The following is a 26,686-nucleotide window of genomic DNA, read 5'->3' on the forward strand; positions in this document are numbered from 1 at the left end:
CCAAACCTAGTATGTCACCGTCTCATACCGATACATACAATCCATTCCATCCAACAGTTGATACCAAACATAAACAATGCACATAGCAACTGAGCTGTAATAAGCATAAATAGAAATATAGACTAACATGTTTACTCCAGTAATTGATAACCCAAAATCATAAGACATATCAATTAATACCATGATGAATATAAAATAAATATATAGGTTATCATATTCATCCCATATCTCCATTATAAATTATCATATTTCTGAGCATGCAGATAATTCATCATTCTCGTCCACGAGTCCATGACAAGTACAATAAACTTAACTATATTAATTATCATGCTTGTCACTATTAATAGCATCATAATAATCCATTTTCCATCCACAGAGAATATAAATTAAGTTCAATAAAATTATAATTTCTCTGCACTATAATGAACAACTTCCGTCGATGCTTACTAATGTTTAAGCTATAAACACATATTGGTTTATTAAACTTTAATCCACTCTCATAAGTGTTGATTAGACTTAGAACATCTCAAAACACCCAAGTATAGCTTCCTACAGCTTCTGAAAAATCCAAAATCCGAGTTCCGTAGCCAAATTGGTCGTAGAATACGCAAAACTGGAAGCCCGTGAAAGAGCCTACTCTTTCAAATGAAAGAGCCTACTCTTTTAACCGAAAGAGTCTGCTCTTTCTTTGCTTAGAGCCTGCTCTTTGGTTGTAAAGAGCCTGCTCTTTGCTTCTATGAGCCGTCTCTTTGCAAACTTAAAGCGTTTCTTCTCTGTTCTTCATACTTAGAGTTCTTAAGTGTCTAAATTAGATTCCAATGTGCTTCAAGAAATATTTTAATTCCCTATTCAATCAACACTATCCCATAAACAGGAGGTACACAGAGAATTCACCAAATTCATACATCTCTGTAAGACACACAGAAATACTTCCACAGACTTTTAACATTTAATGCTCTGAGTTCAATTCTGTATTATTCTGTTCTTGGAGACTTTAATCCTACTCTAAACCATTGCTAAACCATCCATTACAGTCATAATTCTACTTAGAAAAACTTAGAAAATCAACCCCCAAGAAGCCACTTCACTGAAAACTGAAGACACCACAAACAGAACGTAGTAAAAACTGGAAAGTAAAAGTAGAACCGGCTCCCCAAATATTGGAGCCGCCTCCAATAGCCTTGGAGCCGCCTCCAATTGCCTAGGAGCCGCCTCCACCTCAAGGAGAGCCGGCTCCAATCAAGGGAGAGCCGGCTCTCCCCCTCCTCTGCCTCGTGTTCTCTTTTCCGGCTACGTTTAACCCTTCTACAGATCACCGTTTTGATTTCCAGAAATTTCTAAGTAATTCCCAGTAAATTCTAATGTGGGTTTAAGCCTTGATTATACTTACTAATATGAATTTAACCAAGCACAATGCAAGATCAGTCCCAAGCTTTAACAGTTTATCAAACCAAACCTAAGACTAACAGTTTGCGTCCTAGTAACAGATAGCCTATCTATTTTTGTTTTAAAATCATATAATAAACCTGGAACCAATTTAATATGCAAAGAACATGAGTATAAGGGAGAGAGTAAGGTTAGAACTTGCCTTTGAGATCTTTGTTCAAAATCTCTACGCCGTCTCTAAAGCTTTCCGACGATTCCCACTGCAAAACTACTCTGTTGCTTCTCTATCTCTAGAGACGTGAATAGGGTTTTGTTTGTTTTCTAAAACCCTATACAGACATCTCACATATGTTTATAGGGTTTTACTAAACCCTAGATTAATTCCAACCCTCCTAAAAATCCTCACCGACCCAAAGAAACCTAATAAAACCTACGTCGGCAACAACTGACTTTTAAAACAAAACCCTATTTAAAAATACAATTAAATTAAAATAATTACCACTTAAATTAAATTAATCAAACCATTTTATTAAATTAGATTAAATCAATTAAATAGGTAAATTAAATCAAGTAAAGCATTTAATCCAAAAAAAAATAACTAAATGCAATCAAAACACAACCATGAAAACAATTAAACTAAAACAAGGTATAAACATAAAACCCAATAAACTCATAATGAAATTTAAATAAATTTTCAATTAAAACAACCCAATTCATAATTAAATAAATAAAAATATAATTTAAACAATAAAATAAATTCCAAACCTATCCTTTTTAAATTAGGGGTATTACAACTAATAACCCAGCCTTCAGATTTTTGGATTACCAATAATCACTACCGGATTTCATATATCATTATGAATAAAGTTACAAAAAATTCAAAATAACAACCTAATACTTATAATGATCAGAGCTTCTAGCATGACTGGTTGATCGGAGCTTCAGCTGATCACCGGAATGGATGATCGGACATTCACCTTGTCACCGAAATCTTTCACCTTCGTGCCGGAATGGATGATCACAGCTTCAGTATCTCGTCGGAAGGTAGATTAAAAAGTTCAGCTTGTCATCGGAATGTATGGCGATTTTTCCCAACCGAGGCTCTCAACTGGGTCATTCTCTTCAAAAATCTTTATGTGCCTAAATCATTGACCTTCTCTTCATAATTCTTCATTTTTATGTGTTGGTTTACAAAGCAGAGGCTTCGATTTTATGTGTTGGTTTACAGAGCAGAGGCTTCGCATCTTCGTTTTCGGTTATAGATCAGAGTAGAGAAACATCACATATCCGAGGCATATATCTGTATATATATATTAGATCAGTTTTGGCTCCAACCTTAATTTTGGTTTTGGGGGGAATTTTGAGTTGAAAATGAAATACAGAAAGGGAAGGTATATTGAAAACGTATAAGCAAAACAGAATGAGTATAAGCAAAGCAAAACGTATAAGCAGGTATCCGGAAAACTACAGTGCTTCTCTCTTTTACCTGCCTTGCCACCTCAGTCGTGGGTCCCACAACTGGACCGATTCCAGTGAGAAGCGACTGGAGACGATTTTTATCCTCAAAATATCTTAATGTCTCCATCTGACAAAACATATACTCCTATGTATATATATAATATATACGATTGCAACAAACTTTGTGGACAACATCTAACGACCTGCTCACTTTCTTTTTACTCATTTCGGTAGGTGCCTGCTCCTTCAACATCACATTATATATATATATATATATATATATATATATATATATATATAACAAGAAAACTAAATCAAACCCCTTTAAATAATTCAAGTGGGTAAATCTCCAATTAAATTTAAAATAATCAACTATGACAATTTAAAAGTCATGAAATAAATTAAATTAAAGTCTTAAAAATTCAAGTTGTCACATACCTCACCACTTAAAAAGAATTTCGTCCCAAAATTCAGACCCTACAATTTTTGCATACCCGAAAACATCAAAAGTGGCAAAACATAATCCAAAAATCCTTACCGAAGGCGATGTGAGATACCGTGACATAAAAAACGTTGTGGTAGCTAACAATGCTAGTTACTCGCCCACACACTCCGTAACCGTTGCAGTAGAAAATCAATGACGTCACCCGCCTACAAAAATAAAACCAGAAGTGAACCCGGGAAATATGCCCAATCACAAATAGTAATCATCCAAGTAGCTGCCAGTGAACGACATCCGCCCACACTCACCCGGCTATGAGTGGTAACTTGCCAGAACTAAACGCTCGCCCACTCACACCCGTCAAATACATCATCACTACACTCACACTTCTAGCTGGGTACAGGCTCTGATACCCTTCTGTAACGACCCGAAAATTCTAAATAAATTTCTCGATTTATTCAAATCAATGTACTTCATAATACTGTGACAGCCCGAATTTTTTAAGACTTTAAATTATATTTATCTCATAATTTTTAGTTATCAAAGATTGATTATTTAATTTTAAATTGGAGTTTTACCACTTGAAATGACAGCCCGAATTTTTAAGACTTTAAATTATATTTATCTCATAATTTTTAGTTATCAAAGATTGATTATTTAATTTTAAATTGGAGTTTTACCACTTGAAATGAAATGTTATATGGGTTTGATTTAGTTAGTTTCATATTAAATATATATATACATATTTTGTGTATCATTTGATGAGATAAGAAGGGAGCGGCCGAATAAGGATGGGATGAAAATGGGTGGTAGCCAATAATTTAGAGAATAAGAAAGAAAGAACAAGGAAAAAGAAATTGAAATGGTGGTGATTTAGTGGCGGGTCCATTTAAAGGATTTTGGTATACATCTTTGGACTTTGATTTTTCTTCACGTGGCTGAAGCTTTGTTTTATGGGGCAGATAGATAGATTTTGTTCGGTATTGAAATGATAAGGAAAAGTAAGAACGAATGGGTGGCGGATATTTAATATTTGTTTGGTGAGCAGATATATATTTGTATAGTATCGGTGGATTTGCTTTATATAAGAGTATTGTGCACTGAGTTAGAGAATTCAAAGAAAAAAAGAAAAATTATAGAATTAAAGAGTGAGAGCAGAGATAGACAGTGAGGTCCGACAGTTCACAGAGGGCCGGAAGTTTGATGCCCAGATGTTCCAGTTTGAATTTATTTTTCAGTGTAGGGTTCTTCATACCTTGAATGGTTTGGATGATTTTTTTTCAAATATTTTATTGGCTGTTATTTTGTAAAAATTACATATATATATTTTGTTTAAAGTATATGTATATTTTTATGAAGCTAATTTTGCATGAAATTTTTTGAAATCCTTGTTATGGTTTTTCCCATGGGAACTTTCCCCGTCTTACCCCTTTCAGGTACCGTGGATTGCTAGTTGCGGGCTTAAGTAAAAGAGTTGGTGTTGAGGAATTATTTTATTTTATGTAGAGATGTATATTTATTTGAGGAATTGATTTTGTATCAATAAAAGATGGTATTATTTTTGTGATCCTAGGTGAATATTGATGTATTTGGATTTGCATAAATCGAGGATTTTATTTAGAGAATTCGGAGCGTGACAGAATGGTATCAGAGCCATTTATTAGAATTTTTGGGTCGTTACAATATATATATACTAAATACCTCACAACCACACATTTCCAAATACATAACCACATAAATATACATCATAAAATATTGTATGAGGAGTAATGGCCCCAAAAAATAATTCCCAAGCGCAACAACTCCGGTAGCGGGTCCCACTTTGGACCTTTCGACCCAAAAACAGAAAAATGCCAAAATGGCAAGCAATACATTTTCAAGAGTCTTGAACTCAAGAAAATGTCCCAAATAATACTCTGACACTTCCAGCACACCCCACGATGTTTGGCACACAAAACGAGAAAATACGAAAATACCTTTGAAAAAATCAAAAAAATCTAGAAAATAGAAAATGACAAAAATTAGAAAAATTACAATATATAGGGAAAAGTGCAAAAAAACCCCTTGAAGTATTGGGGTTTTGCAACTAACCCTTTGAACTACATAAAACTCCCTTAAACTAACAAATTGTTACATTTAACCCCCTTGAACTAACAATAGGTTGCCGAAAAAGCCAAATGACAACAATACCCTCAATTAATTAACCTCTTTATTTTGGGCCCTCATTTTTCTGCACACAGAGAGAGAGGGAGAGGGAGAGAGAGAGAGAGAGCTGATGCCCCATCGCCGTTCAAAGTTGTGAATTGGAGCAACGAAAGAGAGAGAAATTGACTCACAGAAGAAAAACAAAGCTGCCTCTTTTAAGAGAAGAGGATGATTCGGCTTTACAAGTGGCTATCCGTCGCTTCTCCCATCACCGTCGAAAACGGGTTATGTGAACGGCGATTAGGTTGTGCGCTTGGGCCATCGATTGGCGATTGACGACGCCGGCGATTAGGTTGTGCGACTGGCGACGACGATGATGGGTGCTAACGGCGGTGCATGGAGGATGGGCTTGGGGAAAGCTTGGCGATGGCAGCGGTAGCGGCTGTGGTTGTTGGGGAGAGGCGGCGGCGACTGTTGTTGGCGTCGATGTGATGGTGGTGGCTGTGGATGAGAAGCAGCGGCGGCGTGGGTATATTGGGTTGCTCTGTTTTTTCTTGAAACATAGAGAGAGAAAAATGACGGATCTGTTGAAGAAGCCCTAGCAGAACTTCACGGCGGTCTCGAAAGTCTCAGAGCTTCTACATCTTTGTCTTTTTCGGCTGCTTTCCACAGCGGCAGTTGTGTCATACGGTGGTCGCATGTGTCACAAAAGGTGGCTTCGTCGACGAAACAGAAGACAGAGGCTTCATCTCTGTTACAGAGAGAAGCTTGCGGCATTGCTTGGCGGGATGGAACGGTGGTGCTTGAGGCAGAGCAATTGGGTCTCAATCTGAAATTAAATTCGGCCGCGAGGGTGAAGACGGAAAGGGGGTGTGTCGCCGGCAAAGTTTTGGCCTCGTTGTAGTACACGTTCACTCTCTCTAGTTGGAATTCTGTGCTCTGCGCACACCACCTCCCAGAACTTGGCTCGGCGACGGCGACGGGCTGAAGTGGCGGCAGCGGTGATGTCTCTCCAGTTTTTTTTTTTTTATGTAAAAAATACTCAAGCATATGTCTTAAAATTATCCGTTCAACCAAAGCCAAGCTAATTTGGCTCTCCAGTTGCTGTTATTTATTTATTTGGCTTGGCTTTGTAAATAATTGGTGGTGATGATTGGTGGTGAAAGTCTGCTAATTTGGGTTGCAATGGTGATGATTTGGGTTTGGTTTTGCAGAGAGCATATAGGTTAATTGGTTTTGCAATTGGTGGTGGCTTTGTAATGGGGATGAGTGGTAATTGTGGAGGTTTTGGGTGAAGGGGCGGTGATGGTTTTGGTTGAACGTGGTGGTGATTATGGATTTTGCAGAGATGGGTGGTGGCCGCCGTCCTTGGAGATCATCTCCTTCTCCCTCAATCCCGTCGTAGTGGGTGGAAAGGCATTATTGTCCAAAAAAAATTAATTTGTCTGTCGCGTGAGAATCACGTTCTCAATTTTGGATGGCTGGTCGCCGGATGGAGTGATCTGCAACAAATGTATAGATTAGGGGGTTTTATGCAATTTTGATAGTTTAGGGGGTTAGTTGCATGGTTTCTAATAGTTCATGGGGGTTTTTTGCACTTTTCCCCAATATATATAATGGATGCATTTGTAATTTTGCACGCGTCATTGCTGATGAAACTTTGACAATGATTTAGCATGGAGAGTATACACTAGTAGCCGGCAATGCTGACCAAAATTTTGTTCGAGTGTAGGAGTTATCTCGAGCTCTCATCAACCAGCCATGGCTGCAATACAGGTCACACCATATTTATTGACACTGTTTTTGATCTCCTTGCTCGTGTTTCCTGCTTCGGCTATTCCACTGAGAAGATGGAAGTCTTTGGACACAATAAAGGCGCTGAATCGCAAAGGGCCATACCTTGGTCTCATCACAGTCTATCCCCCTGAAGAGGATGCCTTCTTCGTGACTGGCGCATTTAAGCCTCACCCAAGACACCCTTTTGTGGACCTGTCAGGTAGAGAACAGACTCTCTTAATGAACTTGTATTTTGAGTTTGTAGGTTGTGTTACTTGAGTAGTTAGTTAAAAGGACAGTTGGATTTTTCAGGTAGGCGATTCCGGGTGGGACAGATTGAAGGGAAGAAAGCCATTTATGTGAGATGTGGAATGGGAATGGTACACTGACCTACCTAAAGCTCCTTATTTTGATGCACCAGCTCATATTTTGCAAGTTTGCAACTTCAGTGATAAGAACTTGTTTTGAGTAACCAAGATTGCTCGTACTTAGAAGATGGCAACAAGCCACAAGGGTTATAGTCTAATGGAATTTCCTCTACCTCCCAAAGTGGAAGGCAGGGTTCAAATCCCTATAGGGGCAAATGGGCGTGTGAGTTTCTGGACAACCAAAAAAAAAAAAAAAAAAAAGATGGCATCAAGGATCCTCTCCAGTACCTTGACGTCCATTTACCCTCTCAGATCTCGCTGCATTTACTTTTAGCCCATTCAATGATGAGAACCATGATGTGACAAGGTCTCGAGGTGGACTAAAAGCTGATGTGGCCTGACCTTGAGAGGGTAAATGGAGCTTCACTGAGGATGCCTCATCCAACTAATTATCAGAGAAGGTCTATAACCCCAAACAACCATGTCTGATAGCAATAGCTCAATCAGTCCCCTTCTCATAGCAATAACTCATACAAACTAGGCTTAAAGGAATCAATCTATACTTGAGCAAGTTTTCAGTTATAAGTTTTTAGACAAGAGGACATCTAGAGTACGCCACTTGAAGACATTATTCATGGAAGATGAGTAGAAAGCATATGTAATATTATCGACTAACTTAAATTGAGTCACGGTTTCATTCAGGTAAATGCTGCTGCAGCAACACAACAGATGTTGGATGTGTTTGACATAACGGGAGTAATACATTTCGGAATTGCAGGCAATGTCAACAATTCCATGTCTATTGGAGATGTCACCATTCCAAAACAATTTGCTCACACTGGCCTTTGGGATTGGCTGGTATGAAGTTAATTAACTACCCTCACTTGAACTTTTTGTACCTTTTAGTCACTTTCCCTAAAATGACAGATTATGATCTATAGAATTTAAATGTGGACAGAAACCTAACGGAACAATGGGAACTAATGATGTTGCTCACTTGGACATTGGAAGCTACAACATGCCCAAAGGAGATGGAAGTAATCTTTTGGGACATATTGGCTATAGCCCTGAGCAATTTTTCTCTGAGTCCGGTACGCCTAACAAAGCTCAAAGATTGCTTTGGGCACAGATAACAGATAATTGGCTTCGTTTAGCTGCCAGATTGCAGGTTAGACATCCATCTAATTCAAACTCCCTTTCATTGTTACTTTTAAACATTGTGGTTCTAGTTAGTGTTCGAAGGAGTGGAATTAGCCTATTATTTGCACAGAGTGAGTGCTTTCAGAGCTGAACTTGCGTTCTAACGCGTGACAGCCCATGCTTTTACTTTACCCTAACCTTAAATACAACTATTTAACTTGAGAAATTTGATCTCCAAAATGTTAACAATCAGGTCATAAGCAAGTTCTCGATGATTCTCCTCTGTAAAAATACTAAAATGACACCTTCTAGAGCTAGAGCTTCTGCTAAACAAATGCTGTTCCAAAGTCATCAATATGATATTTCTTTTAATTCAAATAAAACCACATTAATGGAATGCTGCAACTTCTATCACCCCCCACCCCCCCCCCCCCCCCCCGCGGCACGCGCGGCGGCGGGTAAATGAAAACAACTTCTTTATTGGCATTACAGATAGGCTTGCCAGGTTACTTTCATGGTTGAAAATTTACGACATGATTTAATGTGTTCAGCTTTTGGTATTACAGGGGATGGAACTAGAACGATGCGTGAACTCAAGCCTGTGCCTTCCAGAAAAGCCAAAATTACTGGTTGGACTTAGGGGCTCAAGTGCCAACATCTTTGTGGATAATGCAGCTTACAGGGACTTCCTGTTTCGAACTTTTCAGGTTTCATCAGTTGATATGGAAAGTGCAGCTGTAGTAATGGTAACTTTCTTTGCTACTTGGCTAAGCAGTGTCTTACATTCTCTCTTTCACCTTTTAGTATATGTAGTAGGCAATAGGACAGTTTGAGTTTGGCACAACAAAAACTCTCTCTCTCTCTCTCTCTCTCTCTCTCTCACACACACACACACACACACAGACAGTTCAGTCCTGGCATCATTAAGCTCAGTTCCAGGGTGCCTAATTACACTAACACCTAAAAGCCCTGCTAATCAACCCTGTACAGTCATCATTAGACTTAAATTTTACCACCCCAGATTCACCGTACTTTTCTGAGCTGTATGACAATGCACGACTCGCGAAACAAGGAGACCCTTGGCTCAATCAGTGATACACCAGTCCCCAGCTAGCCTAACATTCTTGTGACCATATCTGCATTTTCTAGATTCAGGTTAGCTATCTCAGGTTCGAGATAACCCCTGAGAGGACCTCCTTTCACTCCCAGTGACGATATGCTTTCGTACAGTTTGGAATCATATAGTGCTGCATTTTCCTTCAGGCCTTATAAATGTTGATGTGTTTTGCACTTTTAATGTTATGCAACTAAGCTAATTTATCAGTCCAATGACCAACTTAAATTGGTGGTTTGGCAGACAAGCTTGTCGAATGGCTTCCCAGTGATCGTCATTCGAGGATTATCGGACTTAGCCGGGGGACAGCCAGGGAAAAACCAAATTGATATCTTTGGACCTCTAGCAGCTCTGAATGCTGCTAAAGCTGTAATTCACTTTGTCAAAACATTACCAGGACATGCTTCTTAATATTGATATAACAATGTGACTACTTACAGAGCTGCTGGCTCAATAAGATGAAAGAACTCAGAATTTAAAGCAGATAATACTTATCGAGGTTGTATTCTTATTCTTCATCTTATTGCATGAGAAACTCTAATCTTGGATTTCTTGGATGAATCCAAGTAGATCAAATTCAGCTTTAAAAATAATAAATAAATAAATAAAGAAGAAGATGATGATGAAAATGTCACATTGTTGATTCACATATTCATGTCTCAGCAGTAAGACAGATTGTCAAGTTTATGCACAAATCCAATGCCTAATTTTCATGCCATAGACTCCATTGAGTTGATGCAACTTGCACGACGCCTTGTTATTGTTTCAATGTCAACTGGAAATGGGAAAATTTGTTCTTTTACATATGAACATTGAAAACAAGGTTGGTCATTTCTCACTCCCTCTAATTAATTACATTGTTTTTTTTCTAAAACCAAAGCAACCTCTGATTAGCACATGCAAAAGAAACAAATAATAATGAACTGGAGATTATTTAGAGCTTTGTGCATAGTTTGAACCTGTCGAAGTTCTGGCTTAGGAAACATGCTCTTGCTCCCTCTATTAAGAACCTTTTAATATTGAACCAACAACAGAAAGAAGTTTTCACTAGTATAAATCAACCAAATGAGTTATTCTGATCCGTGTCTATATTTCAAGCAAAGCCTAGAGCATGATACCGAGATGAGCAAGCTTCCCATAAGTTAAAATGGTGTAATATTATTTTTCTTATGTTGGTGGTAGCTGAGCATCTATAGGGTGCAAGGCATTCTATAATTGAGAGACATTAGCTTGTGATACCACAACCCACTTTGGGCATAAAGTAAAACTTGCATTGTAAAGAAAGAATTGAGTCTAAATACAACTTGCATTTGCCAAAGAAAAGCTTACTTAAATATGTGGACACATATTTGCTTTGTAAAATCACAGAAAACAGAATAATAATATCAACAACAGCAACAACAATGTTAAAAATAAATAAATATATATGATTTTATTGCATCAACCTATATGATGATGATTGTTGCTAACTAGAATTGAAATAATAGTCTATCATTCTGGTATGACGTCTTTAACAGCAAGAGGTTCATACCATTGAGGGCCAAACCCGGCAGCTTTTCTTGCTGCCTCATTAAAAGGAGGCTTCAATGGCCCCCTGAAGTGCGTCCTCACAGTTGCATGGAACTTCTGAATCACCTCGTCATTCTCCTCCATTATTCTGTCACTCTCTCTGGCTCCACCTTCTTCAAAGACCATGCTGCTCTCATCAACTAAGTTTTTCGACCTCAAACAAAGATACTTGAACCATTTTACTCCAGCAGCACAATGGGTAATCTCTTCTGGGTAAATTACCTTCTCTAGTAAATCAGCTGTCTGATTATCACCTCCATTGCGGAAGCGAGAGATGGTTGTGGGCAGCACATCAAGCCCTCTAGCCTGTGTTCTGACTCAATAGAGTTACAAAATTGAACTTCAAAAATTGAATGATTGTTTGGGTAAGATGTCAAAATGAATAATTCTATTATGACAAAAATAGCATCTAAAATTGTCCTTTTTGTGTCTTGAAACTAACCTAACTCATTGCATCAATGAAATTCTTAAGACTTCAAGATATAATATGAACAAATTTTAATATAATGACCTCATCAAGAACATTATGTGTTTAAATGGCATAAAATGTAACCAGGGAATGATTTGATCTCTATGTAATGTTAAGTCACTTCTATCTAAATAAATCTGGTAGCAAAGCCAAAGATAATTGAGCCCACCTCATGAACACAATGTTCAACAGCCAGGCGTGCTAACAAATCCTCAGAAGTAGCAGTGGCTGAATCCCAAAGGCCATCATGAGCTGGCAGTGCTCCATAGAAAGAACCCAGTTCCTCAAGCCTTGCTGCAAGGAGGCTGAAGTGCCGGCCTTCATCTTGAGCCACCTTTACAAAATCGGTGAAGAACTCTCTCGGCATTGCCTCTTGATTACCAAAACGAGCAATTATATCCTACAATTAATTGGAAATACTAAAACAAAAATGTTGATATGGATGCAATACGATTATGATTCAACAACGGATAGAACAAAGAAAATGAATTCATATAACAATCTGATCATGTTATTCAAGTGAGAAAGAGTAATTTGATTTGAATAAACATCATTACAAGCACGTAATTACTGCCAAGAAAAACACGTTAGCCAATGCAATCAGATGAAAACATAAGTGCCTATAAGTTAACAAATGTGTGGTCCTAGCTAGAGTCTAATGACAACAGAGATTTCAACTAGTTAAAGGGTTCGTTAACAATGATAATTCCGATTCAAAACCATTTGATGGATTAATCCTCAAAACATGGTATGTAATTATTGCTATACAAAGCACAAAGTGTCCACGTAGACCAATGTGAAACATCATTTATCAGTTTTAAAAGATAACCATTCCAAGAAATTCAAAAATGCCCCTACTACATTAATCCATGGCCCATGGGGATTTCTTTATAGATTATTGCATGGGGCCAGGTAATTGCCATCCAACCCAAAAGCTTAAGCTGTTAATTGGTGCCGCCTACCCACCCTTATGAACCCAAGACTCCATGACACTTATCCACACCATAAATATAATCATTAATAAATGTATTGTTGTACAAACCAAAAAACCGGGAGCATCATTCAACACAAACTCTGTTGCCCATCATCTCTACCATAAGTTTCAAATCAAAATGACCCTTGGCATTCCATTAACATCAAATGCACTCCAATACTGTTTGTATTCAGATCATATAGGTTTTGCAACAAAAATGGTTTGTGTAAAGTAAAACGAGTTGAAGAAGTACCCAAGACAAGTCAATGGCCCAGCTTTCAGTGTGAACAAGACTGTGCACAATAGCCTGTCTGCTCTGTAAGCTTCCAGCCTTCCCAAGCTTCGGCATCAGACTGGGTGACACTAGCTTTACCTGTATATATATATATATATATAGTGCATGTATAGTTAGTATGTTTCATTGAGTCATTATATCAAACGGATGGAAGGAAATGGAGAAGTGGTAGTTTACTACATTGGTGAGTCTGGCGGGTCGATCCGGCACGGTGAAGTGTTGAGACGGGTCGTAGGGTTGAGTGATGAGACCTTGAAGCCATTTGTTGGCCACTTCGTCGCCGAGTCGGGCCTTCTCAACTGGATCGGCCGTGTTCAGGACTCGCAACGCCACTTCTACCAAGCTCTCTGTGCCACTCATCTCTCTCTCTCTCTCTCTCTCTCTCTCAAATTTTGAATTTGAGGAAAGCGAGTATATGAAGTGTAAATATAATAGCTTAAAAAAAAAAAAAAAAAAAAAAGTGTAAATATAATAAAGACTTTATATTGATAATATAATGACAATATTTCAAAAAATTTAAAAATTATTCAAAATAATCACTTTCGCTATTTAGGATTTTAATTATACAAAAAGATAAAGAATTGAAATAGGATGAGAGAAAATTTCTATAAGATTGTTATTAGACTAATTATGTTATATGTAGCTAATTGAAAAATGTTATAATGGATGGTCCAAGTGATTAGAAATTTAGAAGTGACACGGTTATGTAGCAGAATGAGAATGTTAGGACTGATGGCTGAAGTGATAAGGTCATTGTGGAAGTGTAAGGGAAAAATTAAGAGTTGCATTCATCAACAAAAAATTAAGATAGAATAGACTTAGATGGTTTAAACACATATATTGTATATCTATAGAAGTATGGTAAAATGAAGTGTCATGGAAGGTTAGAGATGAAGAGGGAGATTAAAAATGATCAAAAAAATAAAAATAAAAAACATGGTAAGTGGAATGACATATAAAAAGATTGAAAAAGGAGAATTTATGTGACCGACAACATTTATATGAGATTAAAATAAAGATGATGCGTGCGTTATTTGAACTTTCAAGAGAGAAAATTTATTTTACAAAAAATAATAATAATAATAATTAAAAAAAAAATTGAAAAGAAAAAATAGGGTGATCAAACCAACCAAATTTGGCACAAAATGAAAAAGGACAGAGACACTCTTCAAAATAATAACAATAAAAATAATAATTAAAAAAAATTGAGAAAAAAAAGAGGGTGATCAAACCAATCAAAAAAATTTGGAATGATTATAAGTAATAAGGTTATCTAAGCAAAATGAGAATGTTATGATGGATGGTTGGAGTGACTAGAAGTGATAAAAGGTACTGTGAAAGTATAAGAGAAAATTTAAGAGTTATACCATCAACGAAAAAATAAAATAGTAGTAGACTTAGATGGTTTGAACACATACATCGGAGATCTATTGATGCGCAAGTAAAACGAAGAAGACTATCTGTTATAGATGGCCACAATTAAACGAAGAGAGAGACTAAAATTGACATAGAATGGAGTTATTAAAAAATGGTCAAAAAAAAATAAACATAGTAAGTAAAATAACATGTAATAGAAAAGATTAGAAAAAGATCATTTCAGCTACATCATATGGGAGTAAAGCAAACCGAAAAAAAAAAAATAAATAAATAAAAAAAAAATAAAAAAAAAATAAAAAATAAGGTAGTGGGGGTGATCAAAATCATCAAACACAAAATGATTAAAATAAAAAATAGAGACACTTCAAAAAATGAAAGAGGAAAATGACAAATCACGCCCGGTGGGACTCGAACCCACAGTCGCCTGATTAGAAGTCAGACGCCTTATCCATTAGGCCACGGGCGCTACTTGCTTTGTGGGTTTCACTGGAATTATATCTAAACAAAACGCTTAAGTTGATCGCGTTAACAAAATACAGACGAAGCTAGTCCACATATAATACAGACATACAAAAATTGAAAAATACTCTTTCTTTTTTTAAGCAAAAAAGAGTTATCTACTTCAATTGATTTATATATATACATATATATATATTTCATTTTACATCCAATTTTTTTATTTTAAATATATATAAAAGAAAATTCAAATGAATCATTTAACACACCTTTCAATTATTAGTTAAAAATGGAGAATTCGGCTCACAAATCATTATTCTTTTAATTTTCAATCATTTCCAAAAAAATCAACAATAAATATGACCCCCAAAAATGAATGAAGAAAAAAATCTTTATTTGTTCTCTATTCTTTCTTTCAAGACAGTTTTTGTATTCTGCGGTGCACTACCTAGAGCTGCCAAATTCGACTCACAAATCATTATTCTTTTAATTTACAATCATTTTCAAAAAAAAAAAAAAAAAAACACTCTACTATTTAATAATTAATTCAAGTAAGAGATGAAACATAACCCCAAAAATGAATGAAGAAAAATATCATTCATCTTAGATAACCTGTATTCCGCGATGCACTAACTAGAGCTAAAATTAAATTCAACGGTGAAACCCAAGTGCTCCTGGGTCAATCGTAACCCTACCAACTGCACTGTTATATACTGGTACACTGGAGAGGATTCTAGTAATATTTTCCGATAACACTGTTTGTATAACGCATTTCCAACCAACCTACGTAAACTCGTGGATAAAAACAGTCTCACCAACATAAAATGTACTTGATAATATTCATACCAGTCAGTCTAAAACGGGAGTTACCAACAGTAAGAAATCCACATACTAACATAAATAAATCGGGGTAAAAAATATTGTTATATAAGAAAGGGTTCGTCAAGTTGCAAATATAAATGCTCTCTGGAGCAATGTTGGCAGGGATCCGAGAGGTAAGTCCTTAAGATTTTACTTTTGAACCGCACTCTTGACTTGAATAGTGGGTGTGTTGTGGAACCGATACACATGCTCTAAAGGAAAAATATATATATAATAAATAAAAATTGCAAACATAAATAAATACATCTACTTGTCTTTCTGAGCTCAAAAACGATTATTAGTGAGCCTGAGGAAAGCTTTCAAGACTCACAAAGAAAAATTCCTCGTACAGCCTTAAAACATGTTAATTTAGACAGGAACTTATATCTTCTGAGCGTAAAAACCATTATTAGTGTGACCCTGAAGAAAGCTTTCTAGACTCTAAAGAAAGAAAGAAAAATACTCAAAATAGCGTGTGCAGTACAAGTTCTAATCTTCAAGCTCGATGATTTTCACCACAGAAGCATCACCGACTTTCTGGCAAATGACGACACGATCGTGCGGCTTTATGACACCAGAGATCTTGCCATGATCCAAAGCAACCTTTAAGATGGATTCATTTGTCCCACTTGGAGACTCAGCCTGCAAGGTCAAGCATATGCCAGCCTTAGTTCCAATTATAAATAAAGGATAAAAAAGCTTTAGAGAGAGGGCACAAACTGTAACATGATGGACGTGTATCGGTATGACTGTAATGTCGGGCATATGTGCTATTCAAGTTCTAACTAATGTAAAATGAAATAACATTGTGTGACAGGCATCTACCCGTTTAGCAGAAAGAAACTATCAAAAGAAAAAGCAGTTTGGAGGATTATTCAATGTTGCCATCACTGTGAAACAGATATTTTCATGCAGCAATTGGAAGCAGGTTTAGCTTTCTAGCACCATCTACATTCCGGAATCGGGTTAATGAATCACTGAAATTCTATGACAACACTTCTCTAGCAGGAGGGAGGGGGAGAGAAGAATGTAGACCATAAAAAACTTTTCATCACAAACCAAAAATGGGGAGAATGCCGAGAAAGATTCTCACTAAACCAAACACACTTACCTGATGTCGAGGATCAGCAAGCATCGGGAAAAGGCCTCTGACTATAAGCGATTGCCTTGCCTGCCCAGAATGTCAAGGAACATATATTGACGATCAGATTTAATTTTGATTCAACAATCAGTATAGAAAGCAAGAATACCTATATGCACGTATAAACGAACTAAAAGATGGAAACATGGAACAGAGAAACATATGAAGCAGAAATTTTAGAACCAAGTAACGTTGATGTGCACTTCTATATTCATAACTTCAAAAGACAACAACGGTGAGAAAGAGAGAGAGAGAAGAGAGTTTAGCTCTTATGCTATTGTCATGGCACAAATAGGAAAGTAAAAAGGAAATCCACAATTTCATTACATGTAATTCAACGATTACAAAGAATGTGGATCATCATCCGGAAGACCCAAGTTTGATTCCTAAAACACTACTTAAGATACTTCTCATACATGAGAAATAAGATGAAATGGAAATGCAGATATAATTCTTACCATGGACACTAATAAGATGACAATAACAGGTCTAAAGCAACCCAAAATTGGTCCTCGACACGACCATGAGAGGCTGAACTAACCACATTAGAGTTTCTACCAAGTAGCAACACAACTTGAGATGTCATAACTGCAAGTAGTTTTCACATGAGGAGAAGGTTTATCAGCCATTGGAGCAGTCACAGGTATGTGCTACTTTTTATTGCATTTCTTAGCTAATCTTCAGATATGACAGAGAAGGCAATCAGTAGAAGTAGAAGATGATACATGTAAATAGCTTCCAATCTTTACAGCACTTTGTTGTTTATTTGGGTTGGAAGTTTCATAAGATCATATAGTGATTAAAAAAAGCATATCTTTCATGCCTACCATAAAATTACTTGTTAAAAATTCAATAACAATAGCATGTCCTCCATCAAGGAATACCAAAATTCTATTGAACAAACTTGCGGTAGTGGAAATCATACATAAATCTATGCATATAATATACCTCGAAAGCACCACTAAATGTCCATCGTAGTTGATTTGACTTGAGCCGAGGTATTACAACTGATAGCACAGGCATTGTGGGCCTATACTTCGCGATCAACCTGCAATGTGGTGAAATAATGTAAAAGTCTAATTAATATATGTGCAACCAAGTAAATATAAAATGTTGCACAAAGACAATATATTACTGTGGATCACCCAAATCCAACTTTCATGGGAAAAATAGAAAATTATACAATTTTCTACACACCCAACACATTAGCAATTATTTTTAAATATCCATTTTTAACCAGAGGAAAAGAAAGAAGGGAAACCTCGCTGCTCTTCCTGATGAAGTGAAGCAAATGATGACAGATGCCTTCACCTTGATGGCGGCGCGTACCTAGATTAAACAAAACAGTGAGCAAGAATAATATTAAAACAAATAACCACTTTTCTGAAGAAGATTTCTCTGTACCAAAGCACAATTCTATGAGCAGATATAATGGTAAATTTTACCAAGAGAAATGAAAAATAAAAATAAAAATTGGAATTTCAAAATAAAAATACCGCAGAGGAAGCAATAGCTTCCAAGTGGGACATTGGTTCTCCAACAAATTTGACAGTCTTCTTGAAATAGAGATCGTGATTGTAAACCTTCTCTGCCTGCAGATAGCATTCTGATTGAATAACTCTCATCCACATGATAATATCAAAAGATCAAGGAAGAAGTTAAGCATGAACATTATGTTGTTAATGAAATATTTCAAAATCCAGAAAACTCGGATCACTGGCTCCAACTTAAATCGACCAAATTAACATATGCTATTTCTTTTCAACAGATATTCTAGCCTCTATCAGAAATGGGCAGAGGAAATCATATATGAGCACCAACCAAGCCTAATACTTTATGATAGACATAGACCTAGCATAAAACCATTAGATGAACCTGTAAGAACATGAATCTCAAAAGGCAAACAAAGGAATGCAACTTGGTACAGCCAATCTCAATTACGTTTTTTTCTTTTTAACTTTTATTTTCAGAGAGAGATTAAAGTCATGAATAGCGAAAAAAAATGAGAATGTTTTCTTTGCATTGCCACTTGCTACCAAGATACGAAGTTTCAATTGATCAAATATACCATTCTCCCATAATAAAAACAAGGATGCCTAACACATTTCAAACAGATTAGCATCTATTCCGAAATTAGCTAGGTTCTACATCAATAGAGATGGGCACATAAAATATTGAAATATTTGTTAGACAGGCATACAAAAAGACATGAGGGCACGGCTGTGTGTGTATGTATAATATAAAGAACATAAAAAATTTAGGGTTACAGGGAGAGGGTATGATCATTACTTACAGAAGCAATATGGATATAAAATAACAATAAATCCTGTACTCTCCATTTTTTAGTCAGGTAATCTAGACGAATGATATCCTCGTTATTAGATTATTGTTTTTGTCCAAACGAATTATTTCGAAGTCAGTGTACTTTCATAAATTGAACAAATGAGATGTCAGAGGTCATGTAGATAACATATAATAAAACTAGGGTACTTAATATAAATAACATAGAAGGGTTTGGTTATAAAAGGTCATCTTGTTCCAATAGACTCAACACAGAGACATGAAGAAGGATTCCATCATCGTCTCTCTCACTCTCAATCTACTAAGCAGTGGGGCTTCAAAATTCCAGACTAATTAAAAGCACATCTTAACACCCGAACTCTATAGTTTCTCACAAAATGACACCCGTTTTAAATTTTTTAAATTGCACAATGGCCCCGCCGCTGAGTCCCAAACATGCCCGAGCATGTCTTCCATATCTTCTGTAGATCTAAAATGTGATTTAAAAAAAAAAAACATAAATAAATAAAATAATTGGGCAAGCTTAGCAGTCCAACATGTATGACGTCAAAGTCCGACACCTGTCGAACATTGCTATGGCCCCCCTGGTGACATGCACGTGATTCCTACACACCATAAAGGTTAGGGAAAGTCACCAATGTGGTAAATGGTAGCCACGCAAGACAACTTGCTAGGAAGACTTAAAAAGTTGTATAATATGTTTGTGGAGAAGCTAGTTTAGAGCGAACTATACTATAAGTGGACAACACAACATCAGAGATGGTAGAACCGTGTCAGAAGGACCACTAATAAAAATATTAGACATGCGGCTAATTTTTTATTCTCTCTACAGCAACAATAGTTGGGGAGAGAGAGATTTCATATAGAAAACATTAGAAATAAAGTTGCACATTTCAGAGAGGGAAAAGTAGTTAACAAAAGAGAGAGGGAAAATCCTACCTCAGCACAAATTTTACCAACAATGGAAATAGTCTCAACAGGGTATAATCCCCTTAGGGTCTCTGCCCCTAGAAGAATTGCGTCACTACCTGAACCAAATAAACAATGACAGAAATCATAAGATCCTAAATTGGTTTATGCCATAATCATAATGGACGTTGATTGTGATCAACAGAAGAAAGCTATAAGGGGACAGAATTATCATTTATAGCCAATAAAAATAGGTATCTTTCGGAACAAAAATGATGTAATTAAGGAAACCCACAAGACCAAGGGCACCACATCTCATATAAGGGAACTAAAATTACCATCCAATACAGCATTGGCCACATCAGTTGCCTCAGCACGGGTGGGTCTTAAGTTGTCAGTCATACTGTCCACTACACGAGTAACCACTGCAGGCTTCCCAGCCATGTTACACTTGAAAACAGCTGCCTTTTGAAATAAGAAAACCTGAAATAAAAATCTAATTAGATTCTAGTCAGGAATCTTCCATTAACAGTACTGCACATAAATATAAACATATAAGAAAAAACAGACAGCAAGAATATAAGTGAAAACACCAATTCTAGTTACCATCAGCAACTTCTCCACACTGTTCAGTTACTGTCCATGGTCTTTGGTTGGCATGTTCTCCGCATATATAAATTTAAAAAAATAAAAAATAAAAAATAAAAAATAAAAAATAAAAATAAATCACAAGATCCGGATATATTTGTGTATACATCAGCTTATAATGTCCACACGTTGCTGATATATATCAGAATTTTTTATTATTTTTTTGTGGGGATGATTTTAGCTTATAATGTTCTAATGTTGAAGCTGTAACCTTTTCTGGGGGGAGATCTAATCCCAGATTTCCACGAGAGAGAATGACGCCATCTGCTTCTTGTAAGATCTCATCAAAATGGGTTAGGCCCTGCAAGATGTGAGAAAAATGAATCTCGAAATTACATTTTCATTCAAGCACAGCTGCTGAATTTGAAATACTCCAGAAAAATCAAAATAACTGATCCAACTCACTTCTACATTCTCAATCTTTGCAAAAATCTGAGTTTGACTGAGGTCACCTAATTTAGAAAGATATTCACGAGCCTGCATGACAGCAAGAATAGCTTTTACATAATAGGACAAGAAAACAAAAGGAGGGCTAAACAGTTGTTGAACCTTTAATATACATTACATGTATTGTGAAGTCCGAAGCTAATCCAAAGAACATGAATTAAGAGATGAAGAAAGAGAAGTGGATAAAACAAATGGCTCAACATAAGAAAAATAAAGTAGACAACAAAACCAAGCAGGAATAGTCCTTACATGTCGAACATCTTCTGCATGCCGGGTATATGACAATGAAAGGATGTCAATATTGTTTCGGACACCCCAAGTGCTTATAATCTGAAATGGTTAGTAAAAAAAATTTGGTAGAGTTAAATATGACTCAGCTATGTAGATGACATGGGATTTTAACTATTAAATGATTTTTAAGAAGTATATTGATCATAGCATCATTATTTAATAAATATGATTAATCCCGAAGACCCATGAGAATTCAAATATGATAACTAAAGAAAATAAGTTCATCACTACTAGAAGATAAGAAACAAAACAATCAGATCTTCAAGAAATGAATTCTTTAAGTTTTGCCTGTAAGTAAAAATCCCTCCAGGTAGCACTATATAAAATAATGCCAACCATTTCCCACACCAAGTTAGTGAAGTAGAAAGGATTTACGCTTAACACCATAGCATTTAGACTGATGCTGGGAATGGAAAAATATTTGATGCAGAGAACAACCTACCTCCTTATCATTATCAGTGAGGGTGGGTAGATCAATGCGAATTTGAGAGACATGTAAAGTGTACAATGACCCAGACAATGTAGCAGAATTCTTTATCAGACAAACCACATCCTCCCCGTTTACCTCAGTTACCTGCATTGTGTGAAGGGAACTTCATTAATCACATGAAACTCTAGGGCATCCAATTCATCCTTATTTAAGTTGACGCTGGCACTACCTTTTAAATTAAAAGACTATTTCTCTTGGGCGAACAATGAAAACAGAACCATTATCCACAAAAGCCTTAAAGATGCCTTTACTGCTGTTGTGACCACAGAGGCTAATTGTTATATTTTGATACAGGATTTCTATGGAACAGTTTAGATAAAGAAGGCAGGCAAGCAGCCAGCCATGTAAATATTGCACCTCCACTCAAGGATGACAAAAACAAGAAATCAGGTGATTTGACATGCCTAGCTAATTCCGAACCAACTTAGTGAAGTCAAACTTTTGTCCAGCCACCAGAGGCAAAGAAAATCTGTGTTAAATAAAAACTCATATCATCCCTCCAACATTGCCTTACCTCCAGCCACACAGAAGTTGTTTCATTTCCAGTAAACAAGTATTGCCCAATAAAAATAGTGTCTCCTGTCTTCACTGCCTGCGAGGACCAACTTAAGCTTTAGATTATGCTAACAGTGCAAAGAAGGTGAGTATGTAATGGAACTACATAAAAAAATGATTATATATCACTAAATACCCTTCAGAATACTTTCATGATTAATTTGAAGAGAAAAGGCATAACCATGGGAATAAAAGAGTCTCTTCATCTGCTAGAGCTATGAAGGAATTCACCTACTCCAAAATGATGAGATGAAGGGGCCATTGCTTAGTGTAATAGAAAAATCTCAAGCTGTCAAGAAAGAGAGTGCCGATTCAAGTTGAAGAGTTACTTCTAGTAACCAGAACTATAGTATAGGATTGTAGCCATCCAACCCTTCTAGCACACGTATCTATAAGAGCAACACTAGGTAATGGTATTCTTTCTCCCATTATATAAAGGTATAGTAGATAAGATAACCTTATTTTTCAGAGGGCTTTAGAAAAGAGAAAGAAAACCTAAAAGTTAAAACGGCTCAAGGATCAATGAATGAGATAAGAGAATACTTATTTAAAAAAAAAATATATATATATATATATATTGAGATGAAAGAATATATTCGCATAAATACTTTTTTATATGTGATATCAATTTAACCAAATAATCCCTCCGTCCCAAAATTCATGTCCATCTTTCTATTTTGGGATGTCCAAAATACATGTCTCATTCGAAAAATAAATGTACTATTTTTATAATATACCTAAACTATCCTTTTGACATTGACTTGTGCACTAATTACGGAGCATTCTTTTGTCTTTTAATAAGGATAAATTTGGAAATTCACTCTTATCAATACAATAAAAAATATTAAAACCCACTACCATAAAAAGTTGGATTCCCCAAACACCCCAAGACTTTTGGGATATAGGAAGTACGAGCTAATGTTTTTTCTCTTCTTTCTAGATTATGCTAATCGCATACAAGAAGGGTAGCTCCATACATTCGCAAGGCATTATTATGCTTAGTGATTTGGTCATGTGAATTGGATTAACGCATTGCTTATTGCACAGTAACTTTCTAATGATATCATAACAGATTCTCAATTCACTAAGCATTGTGATTCTGAAATCACCCATCACTAAACATTAAACAGAACAATTATTCATGAAAATCTCAACACGTCAGAAGGATTGTTAAGAGTGTTTAGCAGCATCAGTTACATATAGCATGTATAAAGATACTATATAAAAGGATGGCCACAAATCAAACTGTAACAATGAAAAACAAAATTGGATGAGATTGCATCTGGATGAGCAGAACAAATTTAGGGTAGAATACAATCAAAGTTATCTTATGTTCTCGGTTAATAGTAGTTGTAATTGTGTATTCAACCATATGCTTTTCTAGGTGCAGACCGAACTAAGTGGGCCTGGAAACACACCTCTAATTAATTTATATTGTAGCATGGTCCATGCCTCCGTGGCCACCTAGTCTGTCTCTAGTTGAGATTGTGAAGACCGCCATGTTAAATAAAAATCACACCCATTTTCTCGCCAAAACTAGAGAAGTATGCAATTTCACATATGCCAGTACCATCAATTTAAATTCTAGACTAGATATTGTATTTATACGACATGTAGTCCATGCGTAATATGCATGCCCGCATCTAATATGCACTTGAAATTATTACAGGTATAGGTGTCTTCACATTGAAATACTTACCTTTGCTAGTCCACCAAAATTTGTTGGCAATAGATTAGAACAGGCTTCTTGGTCTTGATCAGGTGTCAGAACAACCAAGGTCTCAGCCTCAAGTGAAATGGGGTGCTCAGTTTTGTTAACAACTTGCAACTCTGGACCCACGGTGTCTAGCATAACCTGGAAAAGGGTAGAAATTATAGGTCATATATCCTAAATCAAATTTTAGCTTGTATTTCAAAAGCAACAAAAGGAAAAATAATAGTAATGATAACTCTAATAACAAGTAAATGGGATATTATATTGCACTCCACTTGAATTTTTTAATAAAGAAAATGACAAAATTACACCTCAAAAGTGGAGAGCAATATATCTTTTAGGGATAATTGTGCAGTATGAGAGTGTTTTGAACGACAATTATGTCATTTCCTTGAAAAGAAAAGAGCAATTGGAGTGGAAGTGCACAAAAGTGCAGTGTGCATACATTTCCCCTGAATAAAATTGAAAATCATGTTGTAATACAGGAACAACAAGCTTACCGCACAGAGCTTCTTCGTACTCTTGATGGCAACCTTTAAGTTTTCCAATGTCTCTTGATGAAATTCGACATCACCCCAAGAAAAGTCAAACCGTGCCACTGAATAGGGAAAAATAAATAAATTCAAAAGAGAAAAACTCAAGTCATTACAAATTCAAGCTCAATTATGTAAAGAGGGACTTGAAAATTATTTTATCCTCCATTTTGCTGTCCATATAATTAAGAAAAAGAAAAGAAAACAAAGTTTCAAATCTCTGTTTCAAAATGAAAAAGCACACCAGAATTGACCCAATAGTAGGTTGAGTGTGCATAAGTGAAAGATAAAACCATAAACTTAGAATTATATCAGAAGGACGTCAATGTCAAACATAACAAATGATCAATTACCGGACATTCCAGCCTTCAGGCAGTCAGAAATGATCTCCACTGATCGTGATTTTGAGCCAAGGGTTCCAACGATCTTCGTCAATGCAGGAAAGAAAGTCTGCACATAAAATTCAACCAATTATTCAGTTGAGAAGGAAAGCTTTACCACTGATAATGCTATCTGAAGTACAAAATCATACAACTATACATACAAATACATGAATATATTCGTCATGATTAAAGGATCAACAGGAATTGAAGTGAAATTAGTGGAATACTACTATAGCTTTTGGTACTTACAGGCTTGGAAGGCTCGAGGATTGAAGCCATACGTATTGGTTCTTCGAGAAGCAACTGATTCGAATGCATTTTGATGAACACCGAGAAGAAGAGAACGCAGCGCAGATAGAGTATTAGAGAGAGAAAGTATTAGTGTAGAGAGAGAGAGGAGAGAGAGTATTGAATCGGTGGGACTCTGGGAAGGCCTGTAGCGTGCATAATTGGGTTTGGTTGATGGAAGCTAATATTTTAAAATTTAATTCTGGATTTTTTTTTTTTATATTCGTTTTCTCCTCCTTTCACCAAAATCTTTGTTCAACTTTGCTTATATATATATCTCGAGAAAATATATAAAATCTTCCAATTATTGCAAGTTACCTGTTTTAATGTTAATGGCTACATGAAATCACAATTTCTCACTGAATTTACTCCCGAAAATATATCTAATTTGTCAATTGTTTGCAAGTTTCCTATTTTCGCGTTAATGCTATATGAAATTACAAAAATGCCCTTGTTTTTATTTCCTATAAAAGTAACATTTTTTTTTTGCTTTTTACTTTTGACATTTTCACTTTTTTGTTTTTATGTACTTAGGATTCCATAACAAAGAATATTTCACTAATTTCACTTCAATTCCTAAGTTGAATTTCTATTATTTGAAAACTCAAAATAAATTAGGATAAAAAATAAAAATAAAAATAAAAACATGAAATGGACCAAATGGTGAGCCTCACAAGAGTGGATAAAAAAATATATATTATCTCGATAAAATCTTATTTGAGAATTTTTAGACTAGGCAAAAAGCACGTGATTAAAAATTTATAGTGAATAAATAAAGTATAAAAAATTTGGTAATATTTTTTTTACTATAAATAAAATGTTTGATAAACATAAAAAATATTTAGGAATAACTTACTTTAAAAAGTGTATAGAATTTTTATTTTTATATGTATTTTTATTCTTTTTTAAAAAAAATATTAATATACACTTTTATTTACTTAAATAGTTACAACTTTTAATTTTTTAATCTCTCTTTATTTTTATCTCATTCATCATTCATAATCTATATCAACATTAATTGCTAAAAATAAAATGATTCTCAGATCAAAGAGCTCATTTCAAATTTTAATTTCTACCATTGTGGAATCTTTGTGCTACTATGTGAAGCGAACCTTTGAATTTCACACATATTTTTGGCATTACTGGCAAATAATAAT

General features: G+C 35.7%; 3 protein-coding genes and 1 non-coding gene across 5 annotated transcripts; 1 reads left to right on the top strand and 3 right to left on the bottom strand.

The window, feature by feature from the left end:
- Nucleotides 1–4,249: 4,249 nt before the first annotated feature.
- LOC132271132 (bark storage protein A-like) lies at nt 4,250–10,340 on the top strand. Of its 2 annotated transcripts, none has more exons than XM_059772417.1 (7): nt 4,250–4,525; nt 7,159–7,427; nt 7,520–7,587; nt 8,278–8,433; nt 8,534–8,743; nt 9,282–9,461; nt 10,073–10,340. In XM_059772417.1, exons 2-7 carry the CDS (start codon nt 7,193–7,195, stop codon nt 10,238–10,240), a joined length of 1,017 nt encoding a protein of 338 aa, XP_059628400.1. In that variant the 5' UTR covers nt 4,250–4,525; nt 7,159–7,192; the 3' UTR covers nt 10,241–10,340. The 2 variants fall into 2 exon arrangements, with proteins under 2 accessions (XP_059628400.1, XP_059628401.1); XM_059772418.1 differs by having other exon boundaries at nt 7,164–7,427.
- A 798-nt stretch (nt 10,341–11,138) lies between these two features.
- Nucleotides 11,139–13,539, bottom strand: LOC132271133 (uncharacterized). The gene is made up of 4 exons (XM_059772419.1): nt 13,316–13,539; nt 13,094–13,213; nt 12,037–12,267; nt 11,139–11,704 (listed from the first exon to the last, which is right to left on the bottom strand). Exons 1-4 carry the CDS (start codon nt 13,493–13,495, stop codon nt 11,321–11,323), a joined length of 915 nt encoding a protein of 304 aa, XP_059628402.1. The 5' UTR covers nt 13,496–13,539; the 3' UTR covers nt 11,139–11,320.
- A 1,366-nt stretch (nt 13,540–14,905) lies between these two features.
- On the bottom strand, nt 14,906–14,978 carry TRNAR-UCU (transfer RNA arginine (anticodon UCU)). Its single transcript has one exon. It is a non-coding gene; the product is annotated as a tRNA-Arg (tRNA).
- Nucleotides 14,979–16,042: 1,064 nt separating this feature from the next.
- LOC132271135 (pyruvate kinase 1, cytosolic-like) lies at nt 16,043–25,763 on the bottom strand. The gene is made up of 16 exons (XM_059772420.1): nt 25,491–25,763; nt 25,212–25,308; nt 24,826–24,923; nt 24,311–24,466; nt 22,571–22,648; nt 22,009–22,140; nt 21,525–21,605; nt 21,234–21,305; nt 21,040–21,129; nt 20,519–20,663; nt 20,211–20,299; nt 18,467–18,562; nt 18,232–18,299; nt 17,919–18,018; nt 16,941–17,000; nt 16,043–16,471 (listed from the first exon to the last, which is right to left on the bottom strand). Exons 1-16 carry the CDS (start codon nt 25,557–25,559, stop codon nt 16,319–16,321), a joined length of 1,584 nt encoding a protein of 527 aa, XP_059628403.1. The 5' UTR covers nt 25,560–25,763; the 3' UTR covers nt 16,043–16,318.
- Nucleotides 25,764–26,686: the final 923 nt, after the last annotated feature.

The sequence above is a fragment of the Cornus florida genome, unplaced genomic scaffold, assembly GCF_030987335.1.
Source record: "Cornus florida cultivar Cherokee Brave unplaced genomic scaffold, ASM3098733v1 CherokeeBrave_3.0.0_Hap2_Chr08, whole genome shotgun sequence".
NCBI lineage: Eukaryota > Viridiplantae > Streptophyta > Magnoliopsida > Cornales > Cornaceae > Cornus > Cornus florida.

Excerpts from the sequence above, each read along its gene's own strand:
- LOC132271132 (XM_059772417.1), top strand. The coding sequence starts at position 7,193 with ATGGCTGCAATACAGGTCACACCATATTTATTGACACTGTTTTTGATC. Across the intron at positions 7,588-8,277 it reads TGAGATGTGGAATGGGAATG|GTAAATGCTGCTGCAGCAAC; the intron begins GTACACTGACCT and ends GGTTTCATTCAG. Across the intron at positions 9,462-10,072 it reads AAAGTGCAGCTGTAGTAATG|ACAAGCTTGTCGAATGGCTT; the intron begins GTAACTTTCTTT and ends GTGGTTTGGCAG.
- LOC132271133 (XM_059772419.1), bottom strand. The coding sequence starts at position 13,495 with ATGAGTGGCACAGAGAGCTTGGTAGAAGTGGCGTTGCGAGTCCTGAAC. Across the intron at positions 12,268-13,093 it reads GGGCCATTGACTTGTCTTGG|GATATAATTGCTCGTTTTGG; the intron begins GTACTTCTTCAA and ends AATTAATTGTAG. Across the intron at positions 11,705-12,036 it reads TTGAACATTGTGTTCATGAG|GCTAGAGGGCTTGATGTGCT; the intron begins GTGGGCTCAATT and ends GTCAGAACACAG.
- LOC132271135 (XM_059772420.1), bottom strand. The coding sequence starts at position 25,559 with ATGCATTCGAATCAGTTGCTTCTCGAAGAACCAATACGTATGGCTTCA. Across the intron at positions 20,664-21,039 it reads TAGATCTCCCCCCAGAAAAG|GTTTTCTTATTTCAAAAGGC; the intron begins GTTACAGCTTCA and ends TTTTTATTTCAG. Across the intron at positions 17,001-17,918 it reads CATTTAGTGGTGCTTTCGAG|GCAAGGCAATCGCTTATAGT; the intron begins GTATATTATATG and ends CATTCTGGGCAG.